Raw genomic sequence first — 16,701 nt, 5'->3', positions numbered from 1 at the left:
CCCATCCCAGTCCCACATGCCCCCCCGGTGTTCCCCCCCCCCCCCCCCCCGCTACCACCGACCTTGTCGCGCCAACTCAGCCCCGGCTCCGCACTTCCCGCCACCAGGCCGAGCTGGCCCCGCCCCCGCCTCCCCGTTGGCTGCGCCGCCCGCCGCCGCCGCCAATCGCAAGGTCCCGCGCCAAGCGCCGCGGCGGGAGGAGGCAGCCGCTGCCGAGCAGCCAATAGGCGAGGGCGCGCGAGGCCTGCCGGGAGGTGTCGTGCGCGGCGCGCAAGGCGCGCTGGGAGTTGTAGTCGGCCGGGGCGGGACTCACGGCCCGCTGTGCCCCCCCCCCCACCGCTCCCAGTGCCCCCTCCTCCGCTCCCAGTACTCCCTCCTGCCTCCCCAGTGCTCCCCTCCTGCCTCCAGCCCCCCCCATCTCACCCTCCCAGTACCAGCCTCGCTGCAGGCAGAGCAGCCTGGCTCCCAGTCCCCGTCCCCCCCCCCAAAAAAAGAGAGGGGAAGGGGCCCCAGGGAGGAGCAGAGCACCCCTGTGGCTTAGGGACCCCCCCCTCCTTCCCCAGCCACCCCCCCAGACACTGCCTTTGAAGAGTTGCGTATCTTTATTACTTTTATTTAAATGCAATTTCAAGCTCCTCAGTTTTCATTCTGTTCCCTCTTAAAACAGCCCTTCGTTCCCCCAGGAGGGGCAGCCAGCGCTCAGGGAGAACCTTTTTTTACCTTTATTTAAACCAAACGACAGCGTTGGGGGGGGGCTCATCCTCCAGAGAAACCCACCCCAAGTGTCCCTCACCCTGTGCGCTGCCTCGCTTCAGCCTGAACAAGGAAAGTTTCCATCTTCGTAAAAAACAAAACAAAACAAAAAAAAAACAAACCAAAAAAAAACCCCAAACCAACCCAAAACAAACCCCGAAACAGTTAGAGGGGAGGGTTTAGTACACCCACAGCGAGCCCACCTTCCTCCTATAGTACAAGCTTTTTACAACGTACAAAATAGATCAGTAACTACGGTTAATGTCCAGCCCACCCCGGTACTGCGAGCTTAAATACAGAGAAACCAGCCCGGTACCAACAGTTGGACAGGGTAGTGTGTAAGGCAAAACGTCAGCCGGAGCCCCCCCGGCACAGGGGCCGTGGCCCCAAGTCCCTCCCCGTGCTCCCCCCCCCACCTGCCACATAAGAAACAGAACAAACAACCCCCCCACGGTAACGGCACCCCCGGCTTCCTCCACGGTCAATTAGTGTCTTCCCGTTAAAATGCTCAAGTTTTGGTAATTTAGCGTTAAAAGCCGGGCTGCCACCGCCGGGCGCCTCCTCGGCCATCAAAACCCAGCGGTGTGAAAAGCCGTCGGCTGCGGCTGTTTTGGGGTGCGATGTTGCTGGGTGGCATCGGGGATGTCCCCCCGCAGGAGCAGGCAGGGGGGTTTCCTCCCCCCCCAGCCACCCACAGCCCCCAGTGCCGTCAGGGTCTCCCTGGATGGTCCCCGCTCACCCCCCCCCCCACGCTCCTCCGCTGGCTCCTGTTGCAAAAAAAGCAATCAGCTGCGCCGGGGTAACGAGGCTCTGCCGGCCCGTCGCCGGCGCAGCCGGTGATCACACAACGTGTCCATCTCCAGACCTACCCCAGCTCCTCTCCAAGCCCCCTCGCTCCGCCCCGGCCCCGAGGAATCGGGCACGAGCCACCTCTGGAACCAACAGCCGGCCGCACACAGCTCAGCGTCTTCCTCAAGTCCTCGTGCCGGGCTCCCAGGCTGCGGCTGGACGCGGGGTCCCGGCCCGACCCGGGATCTGCGACGAGCGAGGAGGAAAGGACCCATCTGGGCTTGCCAGCAAGGTCACCGAGTCTTGGGGGAGATGCATAGATGAGGGTGGGCTGGCGGAGAGAGCTGGGCCGGGGGTATCTGCTCGTCCTGGCGCAGCTGGGAAAACCAAAGACGCTGGGAGTTTCTCATGCAGGATCCTGGGAGGCAGGGAGGTGGGGAGGGTCTGTCTGAGGAAGGGGAAGGAGGTCCGTGTCTCTGCTCAGGAACAATCCGCCTGTGCAGCCTGCTTTCACCTGGGGATGGGGGGCAGAGGGGGGGCCCCACGCGTAGCTGAAAGACAAGAAAGCCCATTGAAACCAGAACCTGCACGGAGATGGCTGGCACGGCGTGCCCCGTGCTGCTGGCACGCACTGGACCGGCTGCTCCCTGGCCGCCAGCACCGGTTCAGAGGATCACCGCCCTGGTGCTCCGCAGAGCAGGATCTGGCACGTCTGCTTTCCCTCCTCCACACCCCCGCTCCAGCTGCCCCCCCCTCGTACTCCCTGCGGAGATCTGGAGCCTGGGATTTGCGACTCGAACCAGCCGCTGCAGCACGCATGGAAAGCTCAGGGCTTTTCAAATCCACATTAAACATTCATCGCTCTAAAAATAAACGAGCATCCCATTCTCCCCGAGTCTCCTCCGGGATCCGCAGGGCTGACGCGCAGCAGCGGCACAGCAAGGGCACTTTGTGCTGTGCTGGCAGCACCAGGTCCGAATGCTGCTGCTCAGGGCCCTGTGGAGGGGCTCGTCCTGGGACACCCAGGGGCTCTTCACCCCCCCAGCCCCTGCCCAGCACCAGCTTCAGCCGCAGGGCCGGCTCCTGGGGTGCTTTTGTAACCGCTCCAGCACCAAAGGCCCTTAGCGCAGGCGGGAACAAGCCCTGCGGCATTTCTCTACACAGGCTCAGCAGGCAAAAGAGGGGGCAGGCGGGACGTGACATCCGCACAGCCCAAATCCTCGGGGGGCCCCCCCCGAGCGCAGCAGGCTGCCTTCAGGGCTCAGCACCCCGGGGAATGTGTGCAGGCCCTGGAGCAACACTGCTGCACAGAGAGGGATGTGGATCAGGAGCCTGGGGCTCGGGGCAGCTCTTGCCAGTCCCTGTACAATCCATCCTGAGTGGGGACAAACAGGACAGCGGGTGGCCACGGCTGCACTGTTGTCACCTCCTGCCAGCCTCGAGAGCGCAGGAGGGGAGCCAGGCCATGCGGGACTGCGGGACACCTCCTCCTCCCTTACCTCTATTTGTTTTGCTGGGGTAGATTCTCTGGAAGTATTTATATTCTTCTGGGGCTGGGAAGTCTTCGACAGGATGAAAGGAGTATTTGGATTCAAAGTCATCTGCAGAGAAGGGGGGAAAAACGCGCAGGTCAGGGAGGGTGGCTCTGGACGAGCACAGCTGAAGCCAAAGGACTCGGCTCCACACCGGGGCTTCCCCCAGCTCCAGCCCCCCCCGAGAGAGCAGCAGCTGCTGTGAGCACGGATCCGTGCCTGGGGCCCCACTCACCCAGGAACGCTCTGACAGTGGAGATGGAGTCCCGGTGCCCATTCCGCACTGGTGGAGGCGGCGGGTGGCGGCCCGGCCGGCGTCCTCGTGGGCGGCGGTGGCGGCTTCCCTCGGCTCGGGGGCTCGGTGGAGCCGTGCAGTCTGTAGGGGGGCGGGGGCGGGGGGGCATCACGCCCCCCGTTTCGCAGCATTGGCGGAGGAGGTGGTGGGGCTGCAAGGAGAGCTGGGTCAGCACCGGCATGGCCCACCGCAGCCTGCCAAGGCACAGCACCCCCAGGGCAAACCCTCCCTCCCGCAGCAGGGCCAAGGACATACTCCGAGGTAGCTTTCCAGGCCAGCTGCTGAGGCAGACCGCGCCAGCGGCCAGCGCAGCCAGCCCAGGGATGCTCCTACGCGCACCCAGAGATTTCCTGCTCGCTCCTGACATCTGCATTCCTCCCATCGGCTGCAGCGGAGGGGACCGGCCAGCCCTCTCCCCCACAGCTAACCACCCACGCCCGGCAGGGCTGCTCCAGCCCCCCCACACTACCAGCCCACAGCTGGACCCAGATCACCCTCTGCACAAGAGGGGATCCAAGGAACAGCTACGAGCCCGCACACACGAGAGTTTGAGGGTAGCGGCTCCCACATGGAAGCAAGATGCTGCCTGTCGGGGCTGGGAAGCCACGTCGGCACTGCTACCGAGGCGGTGACAGGACCCATGGCCCCTACGACCCACCTCTCGCTCCTGCCCAGCCTCCCACAGATGCACAGTGGCAGTTCATGCTCCTCATTAGGCTAATTACACACAGACTAACAGAGCAGATCCCCAGCCGTAACTCAAAGGAGGGATTCTGGCAGGGCCGGAAGGACAGAGCGGCTTGGCAGGGGACCAGGCGGGAGCTGCGGTCTGGACGCAGAGCCCAGAAGCGCACGGGGGGGGCACCAGGGCGAGGCCATTGCTGCTCCCAGCAGCAGGGACACGCTCGCACCCAGCTCCATGTGCGTGGGGGGAACGGCGAGCGGTTTTCACCCAGCCATGCCTTCGATGGGTGCCTGACACCAAAAGCCCTGCACCAGCAGCAACAGCCTTCATCACCAGCTGCGCTCTGAACCATGCAGCACCGAAACCAGCTCAGAGAGGGGCAGGATGGTTCCCGAGGGCTGAGCAAGGGTGTCTGGCTACACCGGCGAGGGAGAGGCTTCCACCTACTCTGCCACAGCTTTTTGTCACTGCCCCGGTGACGTTCAGGAAGGTATGGGGAGCAGCTGCAGCATACACAGCTCTGGCTCCACCACATTTTCACCTCCCACCCCAGGAGGACACATCAACCTCACGGGCAGGAGCTGCCCAGCAGCAACCCACTGCCAACATCAGGCCTGAAAGGAGCTGGATAAACAGGACAGGACTATTGAAGGTGACAGCCCAGCTACTGCCCCTGGCTCAACCACTACACTGACTGCCACGTGCAGGAGAAGCCTCGCTGTGCCCCGGTGCTGACTCTTCCCCCGGCATCTCCTACCAGCCACCAAAGACCCCATGGGCAAGCGGCCGCAGCCTGACCCACCACGGCTGCTCCCAGGCATGAAGGAGCCGGGTCCAGCAGAGCAAACGGCTCTTACCTGCTCCCCGGCTGGGGGGGTCTCTGGCCGGCGGAGGGGGACGACTGCTCTGGAGAGATGGGGAGGCTGAAGCGGGTGGCGGCGGTGCCAGACCCCGCACAGGGCCTGGCGTCTTCCTGTGCAAGGAGTTGTGTCTCTGCGGCAGCTCCGGGGCGGACTCGTTGCTGGGGCTGGAAGGGCCGTTGGGGACACCGGGGGGTTGCCGATAAGGGGGTGGTGGGGGGGCGAGAGACTGGCCCTGAGCCCCTGATCCCGTTCGGATACTGACTGGGGAGGGAGGGGGCTTGATGGGTGGCGGGGCAGGGGGTCCGTCCCTGCTCACAGACAGTCGCTGTCCTGGGGTGGGCGGCAGGGGCTTCTCCCGGTTGTAGGAAGACACCTTGGCACCGTGCGCCGGAGGGGGGGCGGGAGGTGCGGTGCTTCGGCGTCCCGGAGGGGGAGGCGGCGGGGCGGACGAGCTGTGCTTCATGCCAGTGCTGCCGGCGGTGTTGGGCCGGGAGAGGTCCGGCAGGGAGGGCCTCTGCGTGCGCGGCAGCTCTGGGGGAGAGGCCCGGCTGTTGTCAGCATCATCTTGAGGTCGGCTGTTGCTGGCTGGCACTGGGGGCCTGGGGGCGGCTGCTCTGGAGCCGGGGACTTGCAGGGTTTGCTTACTGGAGCTGTCTGCGGTGAAGGAAAGCAGAGTGACTGGCCAGGCACGGCGCGGTCCAGGAGTCAGCGAGAGCAACATGCGGCACTCCGTCTCCGAGCCTGCGCAGAGCGCGGGGCAGCCCGCCCGCTCGGCCGAACAGGGCCAGACCGCGGGGAACGCTGTCTGGCACAGGCAGGGAGCTGGCACCGTGCTCAGCCACACACAGCTCCTCTCTCACCACTGCTATTCGCTCTCTGGCTTGCTGGAAGGCAGTTTGCCACAGAAAACAGCAGAGAGAAACGTTCAGCAACACACGCGACTCCTGGGCCCTCCAAGGAGGTTTGTGTCATGGGACACTGTGGCATGGAGAGAGCGCAGCTTGCCTGCGGCCACGCGTGGGGTGTTGATTTGGAGTCCCTGTCTCTAACCAGCTGAAATCCCCAGGCAAACACAGCAAGATCCTCAACCCCCTCCTGCTCGGGGACCTCCCCAGGGAACCCACACACAAACCACAGCCAGGCAGCCATTACCTGAGCTGTCCTTTGCTCCCACGGGTCTGAGCTTGGGCACACCACCTTGGAAGAGGCCGCCCTTTGGCTGGATCGCAGCTGAGCTAGACCCGTAGCTGCTGCCACCACCACTGCCCTTGGGCTCTGAAAGGAGAGAGACAGAGAAGTTAAGCCTGGTATTATCAGCTCCTCCAACCAGGAGCCACTGGAAACCAGATGAGTGAAAGCCCAGAAGCCATCCCAAAGGGCAGAGCGGCACCCAGGGTGGGGCTGAGTGCCTCCCAGGGACGTGCCAAGCGGGTACTCACTTTCTAGGACTGGTGCGCTCCGGTCATTGATTTGTGTCACCTTCTTTAGCTTGGTCCCTTTACAGATGTCCTGCAGGAGGGCCCCGCGGCCCCGCTGCTCCTCTCGGCTCAGTTTTGGCGGCTCTGTGTTTGCCTGGAGACAAGCAGCAGCTCAGCAGCTCGCCTGTGCCCATGGACACCCCAATCCACAGAGCAGGCACAGCCCAACCCCACCTTCCCACTTCTCCTCTGAGCCCAGAGGCACCCCCACCCCCTGCCAGCAGACAGCCTTCTCCAGGGGGTCTCTTCCAGACGGAGCGACAGGGTATGCTGTTGCTCTACAGGGCGAGGTTGAGACCCCGTGCTACCTAGACCCAAGGCGCAGCTCAGTTACAGCCACGTGCAAGATCCCCTGCTCTCCCAAGTCATCATGGTGCAGAAGACACTAATGCAAAAAAAGCCACGTGCAGTCCCTTCCGTGTACAGACTCTGCTGCAAGGGAAACCGAGGCACAGCCCACGGACCGCCTGAAGTGCTTGTAGGCTGGACTCAAGGATATCGAGAGACAACACGGGGGCCCTGGCAAGTAGCACCGTGTAGAAACAGGCCACCTCCCCGCCCTACAACCATCCAGGTCACCAGGCAGTGAGAAGACCCCTACCTGACTGAAGGTGGGAGGCGGCGGGGGGCCAGGCGGCGGCGGGGGTGGGGGAGGAGGGATCGGCATCTTGGCCCGGCTCCCGGCGGCTCTGGCTGCTCAGTGCTGGGGGCAAGCCTGGTCACTCATGCCTGCGGGAAGGGAGGAAGCGGTCAGGGACTGGAGGGAAAGCCGGCGAGCTGGCCATGGAGAAACATGGCCCCAGGCTAGTGACCCGTGCCTGGAGCTCATGCAGGGCAGAGCCTGGGGCTGTTCTCTCCCAGCTGGCTCAAAAGGGCCACCTGGTTCTCCCAGCACCCCAGAGCAGCAGGTCGCAGAGGTGGGAACCAGCATGACCCCCTGCCCCAAATCACCAGGGCCCCCACCGCAGCGCAGAGCCCACAGCTGAAACCCAGGACGTTTTTCACGTGACTGCCTCGCTCAGCAGAGAAAACCCAGCCAAGCTAATCCTGCACCATCAATCCAGCTCCTTTATCTGCAGCCGGAGGCTGCTCACGTGGAAGTGCGACAGGAGCCCAAAGCCTACAGCCCATCAGCAGGCACCGCGGCCAGCCCTGGCACACGTCCCCAGCAGGCCCCTCCAGCCATGAACGCCGTTAAATCTGCCAGACGGATCACCGAGCAGAAGGCAGACGAAGCAGCACGGTGCTGTCCTGTGGCTTGCACAAGGAGAGACGCTCCTGTCCCCGAACAGCCCTGACAGATAAGGCAGATTTTCCCAACCACTCAGATCCTACGTCAGTAATCTCCCGACACTCTGAAGGCTCTCTGTGCCCCACTCCACTTCCACAACTCCAAAGCCCCCCTTGAAGCTGTCCAAGCAGGCAGGGAAACAATCTTTCCCAATATCGATCTGATTACATTTCAGTCCATCTCATCACAAGCCCAAAACGAATCCATCCTGCACTGTGGCTTACCCAGAATGGCTCCCAGCCCGCGCGGTGCTTTGCTGGTGGGGGTCCACAGAGCCCGGCAGCTCTGGTTGGCACCGGAGACTGAGCACGGAGGAAGCAGGGACAGGAAGAGGAGCCTGAATCACCCGGAGATCACAGGACGGGCCCCTGGCAAGCTCGTGCCTCTTACAGCAAGCAGGTAGGGCTGTCCCAGCAGCACCGGCTCAGGGAATAGGAATGTGATGACTGGAGGCCTCGCTCACCACCCCAGGAGTTTCGGCTGCTTGGGGCAGACCAAGAGGCAGGGGATAAATGCCCCTCTCCGGGCCGCAGATGTCTTTCCCCCAGGAAAACCTGTTCCTTAACCATTAAAGGGGACCACAATACCAACATGAGGTAAGTACAGGACAGTTTCACACCTGAAGCTTCCGACTTCTGATCCCCGACCTCCAGGGCACACGACCAGAGAGATCACAGATACATCCACCATGACAGTGAAAGTTTCTTTACGACCCAGGCACTGAAACCCAGGTGTCCACAACCTTTGAAATGGTTTGTATGAGGTAATAAAATCCGGATCCCTTCTGAGACTCACCTTCTACTAGATAAACTACAATTTACTGATGCCAGGGAGGCCAGGATAAGACCAGGTCCATCCTCACGTGTTAGACATTCCCACTCCCTGTCATGGCAGAGGTGTGAGAACAGGAAAAACAGACCAGCAGCATCACCGCAATGCCAACGGCTCCACTGCCCTCAAGCAAACCACCAGTTCTCTGCGGTTCAGGAAAATAAGTAAGTAAACTGCCTTTTAATTAAAAGCAGCTCTTCTACCAAGTAAGAAACTCCTCAGCTACAGACACCCTTGTTGGGAAGAAGTTCCTCCCTCTATCTTCTGGTGTTTTCTGAGTCACTTGAGATCTCAAGTTCACTGGTGGCATCAGCCACACTTCTGCAGAGCCGGGAACGGTGCAAGCTCAAACCTGGCGTGACTCAGCAGGTCCTCGTCCACCTCACCAGGGAAGCCACCTCACTCCTGCCTCTCAGAAATGCACCCTTCCCTGATATGTGCGGAGCTACTTTGCTCCAGACTGAGCTAAAGGCCTTGCAAAGAAAAGCCAATATCCATCAATTTCTCCTTCAGCCCTACCAGTCCCACCAAGCTGGGACGCTCCACAGACTGGAATGAAGCCTGGCAAACCCATTCGGCCTGTACCTTTCCCACCGAAGCAAGATCAGAGACGGCTCCTAACGTGCTCGTCTGGGACCTGCCGGTGCTGCCAGGACATGTTGCAACAGGAGCGTTTTTCCCCCATGCTCCTTCCTACCCCGCAGCAGATCGCAGGGCCAGGACGGCGCAAGCTGCTGCCAGGGCAGAGCGTGATGTCGGGGCGACGGCACAACGGCGTCGTGGCACAACCAGTGGGAGGGGACAGGCAGGAGAGCCCCGACCTTGTTTGAACACCAGCAGCTGGAGGTAATTAGCAGAGATACAGCTGAGAAACATGCCAGGTAATGAGACTCCTGACTCCGTCTCATGTGTCACAGGCCTGAGCCAGCACAGGAGCAGTGCCAGTGCTGCGGGCCGTCACCTCCACTCCACTCCACTCCTGACCCACAGGAAAAGAAACACCCACATCACCTCACCGTTACACTCCTGCTGGTTACTCACAGGGTGACACTTCCCACCCAGCTCTGCACCTCGACAGCACTTTGGGTCACAGGAGACCCTTCAGATACTCCCGCGACAGGGACACACTGCCTCGCCGTATGCAGATGGACGGACAGGGGTTTGTCGGCTGTTAGAAAACAAGTCAGTGCCACATCTGCAAGGGAAGCATGCCGCTCAGGTCCCCCCATTTGCCCTGCTTCCCCCCACGTAAGCCCTGTGTCAGACGGAGAGGCTAGGGACAATCCCACAGCAACGTTACCTCCTGTAAGCACAGCCAGGGAGAAGAGGGGTATTTCTACAAAGAAAACCATGAGTCATTATCTCCCCATATCTAACATGCCCTTAAAACTAGTGCCGCACCGAAACCAGCATTCAGATAAAGGCTCTGACCTAGAAGAGTGAGAGGAGGGGAGAGAAGAGTTTAAGCTAAAGCAGCTTGAGGATAAACTGGAGCTGAATTCCCGAGAAACAGGTCATTTCGTTTCAGCACACAGCCCCGTTCAGGTTGTGGATTAACAACAAAGGTCACATTGAAAAACCAAAATCAAGAGGCACCGAACTCAGCACATGGCAGCTGCTGATTATTTCATACCACGAGAAAAGCCAAGACCTCTGGGTGGAAACACTGGAGTGATCCGTGTCTGTCTTTAAAATAAAGTCTAGATCTTTAATGTTCATGAAGACAACACAGCTGATAAAGATTAGGGAGACACAAGCTAAATCCTCAAGGAAAAAAAAAGGGGGGGGGGGGGTTTCTCCCAGCACTGCTTACCACCCCTTAATGTCTGGCGTAGGCCTTACGGAAACCATGCCCTTTGAAACAATGCTGCTCCGACAGCCGACTTCTCTGCATTTCTTCTCCTTTGTTCTTCGTTACCAGGGATCCTTTCACCAAGCCAGATCTGAGCCTTTGAGAGCTCCATATGCCGCGGCGGCAGCTCACTGCGCTTGCAGGGAAAGTGGTTTGAAAGACCTGAATCGGGGCAGCGAGACAGACACCCACTAGATCAAAGCGCAGAGGAGAGCTTGTCTTCGGTTAAGCCAGGAGGGGCAGGTTTGCACGTTAGCTTTCCTTTTAAAATAAAAAAACAAAACCCAAGAAGGCTGTGAGAAAACTGGGAGGAAGACGACGTGTGAAAAGCTATCACTCTGGAGGAGAGAGAGTTCACTGAAATTGAGGTGACCCTGCATAAAGCTGCTTCCAGAGCTGCTGCTCAGCAGCCACTCTGGACCCCACCATCACTGCAGCACTCCTCGCCCCACAGCAGCACCGACTGTGGGGCAGTCCCGCAGCGTTTTGAATCAGCACTCCCTTGCCAACCCTGGGTTCAAAACACTATTAAAACCCAAGAATGCTACATTCAGCAGCCCCCCTCTCCCATAAAACAGCTGAAGTAGCCAGATCTGGCCTGGACAGGACAAGACGCCATGTTTTTCAGGCATTTTTCAAGTCCCCATTTGCTGTGAAGGGAAATGAAATGCCTTCTCCAGCAAGCAGCCCTGGATCCTGCTCATCCCTCGGGAGGGTTTGCTTTTTTAGCAGGACAGGCAGCAGTGACCTTCAGATGCCATAAGCACGTTTCCTCGCTTTTCAGGGGGATTTGGGTGCTGTGGCAGATTTGTATTTCACAGCTACGCTGGCTGCCGCGGCGAGCCTGCATTTGCAAACCCGAGATGAAGCGCTTCATCCTCAGGGAGGCAGCGGCTTTGAACTGCAGATCAAGAGGAATTTCCAAACCTCTGATGTCGGCTGCAGAATGCGGCTGCACCGGTTTGGGGACGACTTCCAAGGCTGGACCTCTCAAACACCCTCCCTCCCGCCCCCGCCTCGCAGGGCGCCTTTATCTTCCACCTCTTCCCATCCAAACCCTCAGTTCCTCGTTACCCTGAGCACAGTCCTTCCAAATTCAGAGCCTGTCCTCCAAAGCCTGACATTTCCGCCCGTTCCTGAGGAGCGAGGGCTTCGGCAGCGCTGAAGATGCGACATAAATAATTTATCCTGAAAGACAGCCATCGCAGGATTTAAGGTCATTCAGGCTTTTAAAATCGTATCAGCATGCTTTAAGAGAGCGAGCTGCCATCTCGATTTGGAGCGTCTCAAAGAGCCGGTGCATCTCTGCGTGCAGACAGACAGACACACTCCAGCCCCGCGGGACTCAGACATTCACTGTGAATTATTAACAATCCACGGTCACTGACAATGCATTTTTAACAAAACCCTGAACACAAAAGTTTCTAACGCCTCGGGGCTGAATTCCACAGCCCTTGGTGGAGCCACGGCTTCCCCATCCCTGACCATGGGACAGACCCCAGAGCCAGGCCATCCTTCAGCAGCTTTCCACCAAGCTCAGCTCGGTTCACTTGGCAGAGGAAACCTTTAATCAGGAGCGAGGAATCATGTCCTGACATTAGGGGCTGCAGCAAAGGGAAGAGCAGGAAAAGCCCGTCCCAGAAGGGCCCGCAGACTTCCCTGCCTCTCCCTGTCCCATGTGCCAGGCAAAAAGGGAAAGGAAGCCGGGGAGCGAGAGGTGGCACACGAGGGGACCGGGCAGGAACCGCTCTGAACCACCGCTCTCTCCGACAGACATCTCCAATTGTTCCAGCAGGAGGAAGCGGCGGGAGACGCAGGGACTTCCCGGCTGCTTCGAGGTGACCCACGGCTGGGAACAACAAGCTGCACGGCCCACACCTCATGGAGAACAATACACCGCTGAATGGAAAGCAGGTCCCGAGCCCGGTGATGTTACTGTTCAGATAAAAATGCCTTTTTATCCACTGCCAACGTGCACCATCCCCTTCTCTGTGTGCTCCAAAGCTGTCTGTGCATTTAGAGCAAACAATGCCTGCATGCTGGAGCAGAGCCGGGAGCCCCTCAAGGCACAAGGGGAGCAAGGAAAATATTGGTGACTTCAGGCTGCTCCAAGCAGGACAGGGAACAGAGAAGAGCTCCAGCCACCTCTGAGAGCCTTTTAAAGCCCACTCATGCCAGGCTCGTTTAGCAGCAGGCACTAACGAGCCACATCTGAGGCTCTGCACGGCATACCCAGCACCGTGTCAGCCTTTCGTTTCCGCCAGGCTGCGGCTGACACACTACCAGTGAAGAGCAAGGAACACCGAATGAACCCGTGGCTCTTCCGACCGTCACTCAAAACCGACAGTGCGCAAAGTTATCTGTAAAACAGCACCAGACACTCCACAGCGCAGAGCTTACGGTACCAGCAGCCTTATACAGGAGCAGGCAGCCAGTCTCCAGCTCCAGCCTGCCACCCTGAGTTGACGCCGTCCGCTGCCGCAGCGTCTGCCAACACAGGTCTGAGTCACGAGGCAGGAACAGCAAAATGCCCAGGTGAAACTCTCTGCCAAAAAAAGCACATTAATTGGAGGGGGCCCCCACTGAAGGCCACACTTTCAAACCAAACCCCTGCGCCAAGCTTTTCTCCCAAACTCACCCCAATCCCGAGAGGTTGGCAACAAGCCGGCCCACCCTCTCAGCAGAAGCAATGCCAGGCCAATGCTGAGGGTCTGACATTTCTGGGTCTTCCTCCTCTGCCCCCTGGGAGAGGCAGCCCTGCCCTGGTGTGGGTCTAACAGGCAGCGTCTCTGCAAAAAGTCACTGTGCCATGAGACCAAACAGGCTGTGCCGGTGTTTTAGGAGAAAAGCCAGTGGTCTGCCCAGTCCCCAGGCCCCCACCCAGAGAGTTTGGTTATAACCGTGAAAAAAAATCCTGGTGAAAATCCATGAGCTACACACACACGCTGCCTGGAGGTCTCCTGCTCTGGATGGTGCGTAACTGTGCCTTTAAAGACCAGCTCCAGCTTAAACCCCTGTACCAGCCACCGTCTGTGTTTAAGCACTTGGCTTAAACACACCCGAGACCCCACTGTGCCCCTGCAGCGGCCGCCCTCCTGCTCTGCCTGCAGTCCTTCGGCCCCTTCGCTCAGCAAGGCAGCACCCAGGGCTGGGTTGGTCTCCCCTGCCCTGGCCAGGAGCTTCCAGGACAGACAGCCCCCCACTGTGCCCCCCGCTGGGGTCTCTCCCACCTCCTGCCAAGGATCTCTGATGCTCCCTCCCTTTTCCTCTGCTGATGGGGCTTTCGGGGAGGCTGAGGACAGAGACCTCCAGCTCTAGTCCCTTTTGCCACCCCTCTCCTGCAGGCCAGAGGTGCTGGGGCTCTGCCTGCTCACCAGTCTCCCGTGCCGACTCTTTTGCAAGAGCTGGTCCGAGCCCGGCTGCGGGAAGCAGCCCTGAAGGAGACGAGCAGAGCAGGGCTGGAGCGCGAGGTCTCCTTTTGTTCCACGAAACCCAGCCAAGTATTCTCAGGGTTTTCCTAGGCAAAGGCCAAGCAGAGATATGCCGATTCACGATCCAGAATACACAGGGCAAGTAACCGAGGCAGAGTGCAAGTCGCTGGGCGCCGTCAGGAGGTGCCTGCTGGAAGGGCGCAGTCCCTGCCACAGAACAAAGTCACCCCGAACCACCCCAAAGCCGCAACGGCCTCGCAGAAAGGAAGCAGCCACTCGGAAAACCATCGCTGACTGCTTCTAAAAAAATTAATTGGCTAAAGAAATGCATCTTTCCTCTAACTAGGTTTGCTGTCAGAGTCGTTAGGAGAAAATTTACAAGCTACCATAGAATACCCAGCACTTAAGTGTTATTTTGGGACACACATATACACTTGATGTTTTTGCAAGACCCTAAAGCTACAGAAACCTTACAAATGGGGCTGATCTGTGCCACAGGATCAACAGGACGGCTTATGGCGAGCAGAGCCCTTGCTGGGGCAGGAGGCTGAAGGTGGCAAGGGCCCGGCGACAGCCACAGCTGCGGGAGGTGTAAGAGTGCGAAGGAAGCGCCTGTGTCAATGCCAAGGGGAAACTGAGCCAAGCCCTGTCAGAGCGAGTTCTCCGCACAGTCGGATCCACACTCGGCTGCTTTTCAGGTCGGTAGGTGCCAAGAACACGCTGCAAATTTACAGCCGGTGCAGAGGGAGAGGAGGGCTTGCTTTGAGACATGATCTAGTAATGGGGTGTGACAGATGGAGAGACTCAGCGACAGGGTCGGACGGTCCTTGCAGAGGCAACCCCATCACTGCCAGCTCCTGGGCAAAGTCACGAGCACCCCCGGGCCACCGACCCAGACTCCAGCCCAGGCGAGGGAAGATTTAAACCCCATGTCTGCAGGAGGAAACACCGCTGGCCACGCAGGGAAGGTGCCCAGCTGCTTTGGTGAAAGCAGAGACAGGCCCTGGGCGAAAGCAAGCACAGCATGCATCGCTGCAGGAGCACCGCGACAGCAGGTCAGACCTGACCAGGACACTTGAGCGCGGCAGCACCGAATCCCAGCACGCAGGGCCCGGCACACCCACATCTCCCCACGGCCCAGACTACCCAGGGGCCACGCTGCGAGCAACATTTACCTGCCGAACAGCATTTGCAACTCCCCTCACCTGCTCCCGCTGGAAAGGGGAAAGCGGAGCTCCCCGCAAACCTCGGCACCCACCCGGCAGCTTCTCCCCTTTCCCCACAAGCATTCCTCCTGAGCTGCCTCCGCCCCGGGGGTTGCCAGAGGGAGAGTCTGCGCCCAGGGCATGGGGCTGCTGCGGCTCCGGCTGGTGCAGCCAGTCCTGCCCAGCAGCAGGAATGTCTACGGTTATGGTATTGCATGTGGGAGACACCAGAGGAAGAAAGGGGAGTGGGGATGGGCCAAAGGAAGCAGAGAGGCACCCAAACCCCAGAGCCACACCAGGGCATGGAGCTCCACAGCCTCTGTGCTGCAAGAGACCCCGCAGCCGGTTTCGGCTCCCAGTACCACAGCCCCCCCCCAAGGCCGGTGATGAAGAAGCTGGCTCAACTCTGGAAGAGACCATTTAATTTTTGAACCAACCTTGTAACATCAGAGCAAGGAGCAAGCCCTGGGAGCTGTGCTCATTCCAGAGCTGCCCTGGCAAAGGCAGCAGGAGAAACCCAACACGCTCAGCCCCTTGTTAGGAGGGCACTTTCCCCCACCGCTCCCTCCTCCCACCTTCGCTTCCCAGCAGAAAGCTACTTCTTTGGCAGAGCAAATCTGCCTTCCTTCCAAGCAGCCAGATGTAAGTAAGTAGGTCAGACAAGGACCAGAGCGCCTCGACAACAGCACTTTAAAGCAAAGCAAAGTGGGAAGCGAGCCCTGACCTGGAACATGCCCCGTCACCTTGGCGCTGGCGGAGAGGGGGGGCCCGGCATGCCTCACCTCGGAGGGAACGCGTTCAGCAAAAGCAGAAAATCCAACAGCAGCAGAGTGGCACTCTGCGCAGTGACTTTTGTGTCAGGGTCTAATACCCCGCGGCCGCAGCAGCCGAAAGCTTTGCAGCCTCGCACGTCTGCAGCACCAGCCGGCCTGCCACGGTGCGGAACCGCAGACCTGCTTTTAGTGGCAGAAACTAACTCAAACAAGCCCAATTCACTGGAGAGGGAGGCAGAAGGGTGGGCAGCGGTGGTAAAGGTGGCACCGGTCAGCCGCGCTCCCCTCCGTGCCACGCTCACGTCTCAGCGCCGGGCACGACACACGCTCCAGATGGCACCCGCTTGGCAGGCCGTGGCCGACAGTTCCCATTTGTTCGCGGTAGGATGAAGCCAAGCCCTCCCTCACCCCCCAGGGCACAAAGAGGGGTCTGTGCTCCCGGTCCCGGAGCAACCACGGGAAAACAGGCTCTGCCTTTGCATTCCAGCAACAACGCATGGCTGCGAGTGGGGGAGCCGCCGTGCCACCGCCTGGCAGCCCCCACTGCGGGGAGCGCAGCCACCGTCACGCGAGGTGCAAAGAGGGGACATCTCCCCAGGGGTCTCGGCCAAAGCAGCGATGCCAGAACACCTCAGGGACACGACACACTGGATAAGCCGAGACAGGCAGGAATGAAGGCAGGCAGCTGAGCTGTGAAAAGCAGAGGACGCACTCGCCAGGTAGCTTTGCCCCGGAGAGCATGTCCGAGACAGAGCCGGGCGGATTCACACCTCATCTGCAAACCGAGCCGACTCCTTCGGCAGCGGAGACGGGAGTCAGGTCAGATTAGATCCTCTCTGGCAGCCATCAGCAGGGCAGTGACACTCCACACCAGAGATCAGGCCAGGCCAGAGCAACCCAGGCGGACACCCACCCGCAGCCAA

General features: G+C 59.9%; 1 protein-coding gene across 1 annotated transcript; it reads right to left on the bottom strand.

Moving 5' to 3' along the window:
* Window positions 1-1,572: 1,572 nt before the first annotated feature.
* On the bottom strand, window positions 1,573-10,295 carry WIPF2 (WAS/WASL interacting protein family member 2). Its single transcript, XM_052785438.1, is given in 9 exon segments — window positions 1,573-2,093; window positions 3,042-3,143; window positions 3,310-3,374; window positions 3,376-3,520; window positions 4,912-5,571; window positions 6,070-6,192; window positions 6,357-6,489; window positions 6,997-7,124; window positions 7,911-10,295. Coding segments are annotated over 8 exon segments (1,335 nt in total). The 5' UTR covers window positions 7,063-7,124; window positions 7,911-10,295; the 3' UTR covers window positions 1,573-2,052.
* Window positions 10,296-16,701: the final 6,406 nt, after the last annotated feature.

The sequence above is a fragment of the Harpia harpyja genome, chromosome 4, assembly GCF_026419915.1.
Source record: "Harpia harpyja isolate bHarHar1 chromosome 4, bHarHar1 primary haplotype, whole genome shotgun sequence".
NCBI classification, from domain to species: Eukaryota; Metazoa; Chordata; class Aves; order Accipitriformes; family Accipitridae; genus Harpia; species Harpia harpyja.
Note: the sequence above shows the minus strand (reverse complement) of the source record. Positions and strands in the feature narration are given on the sequence as shown.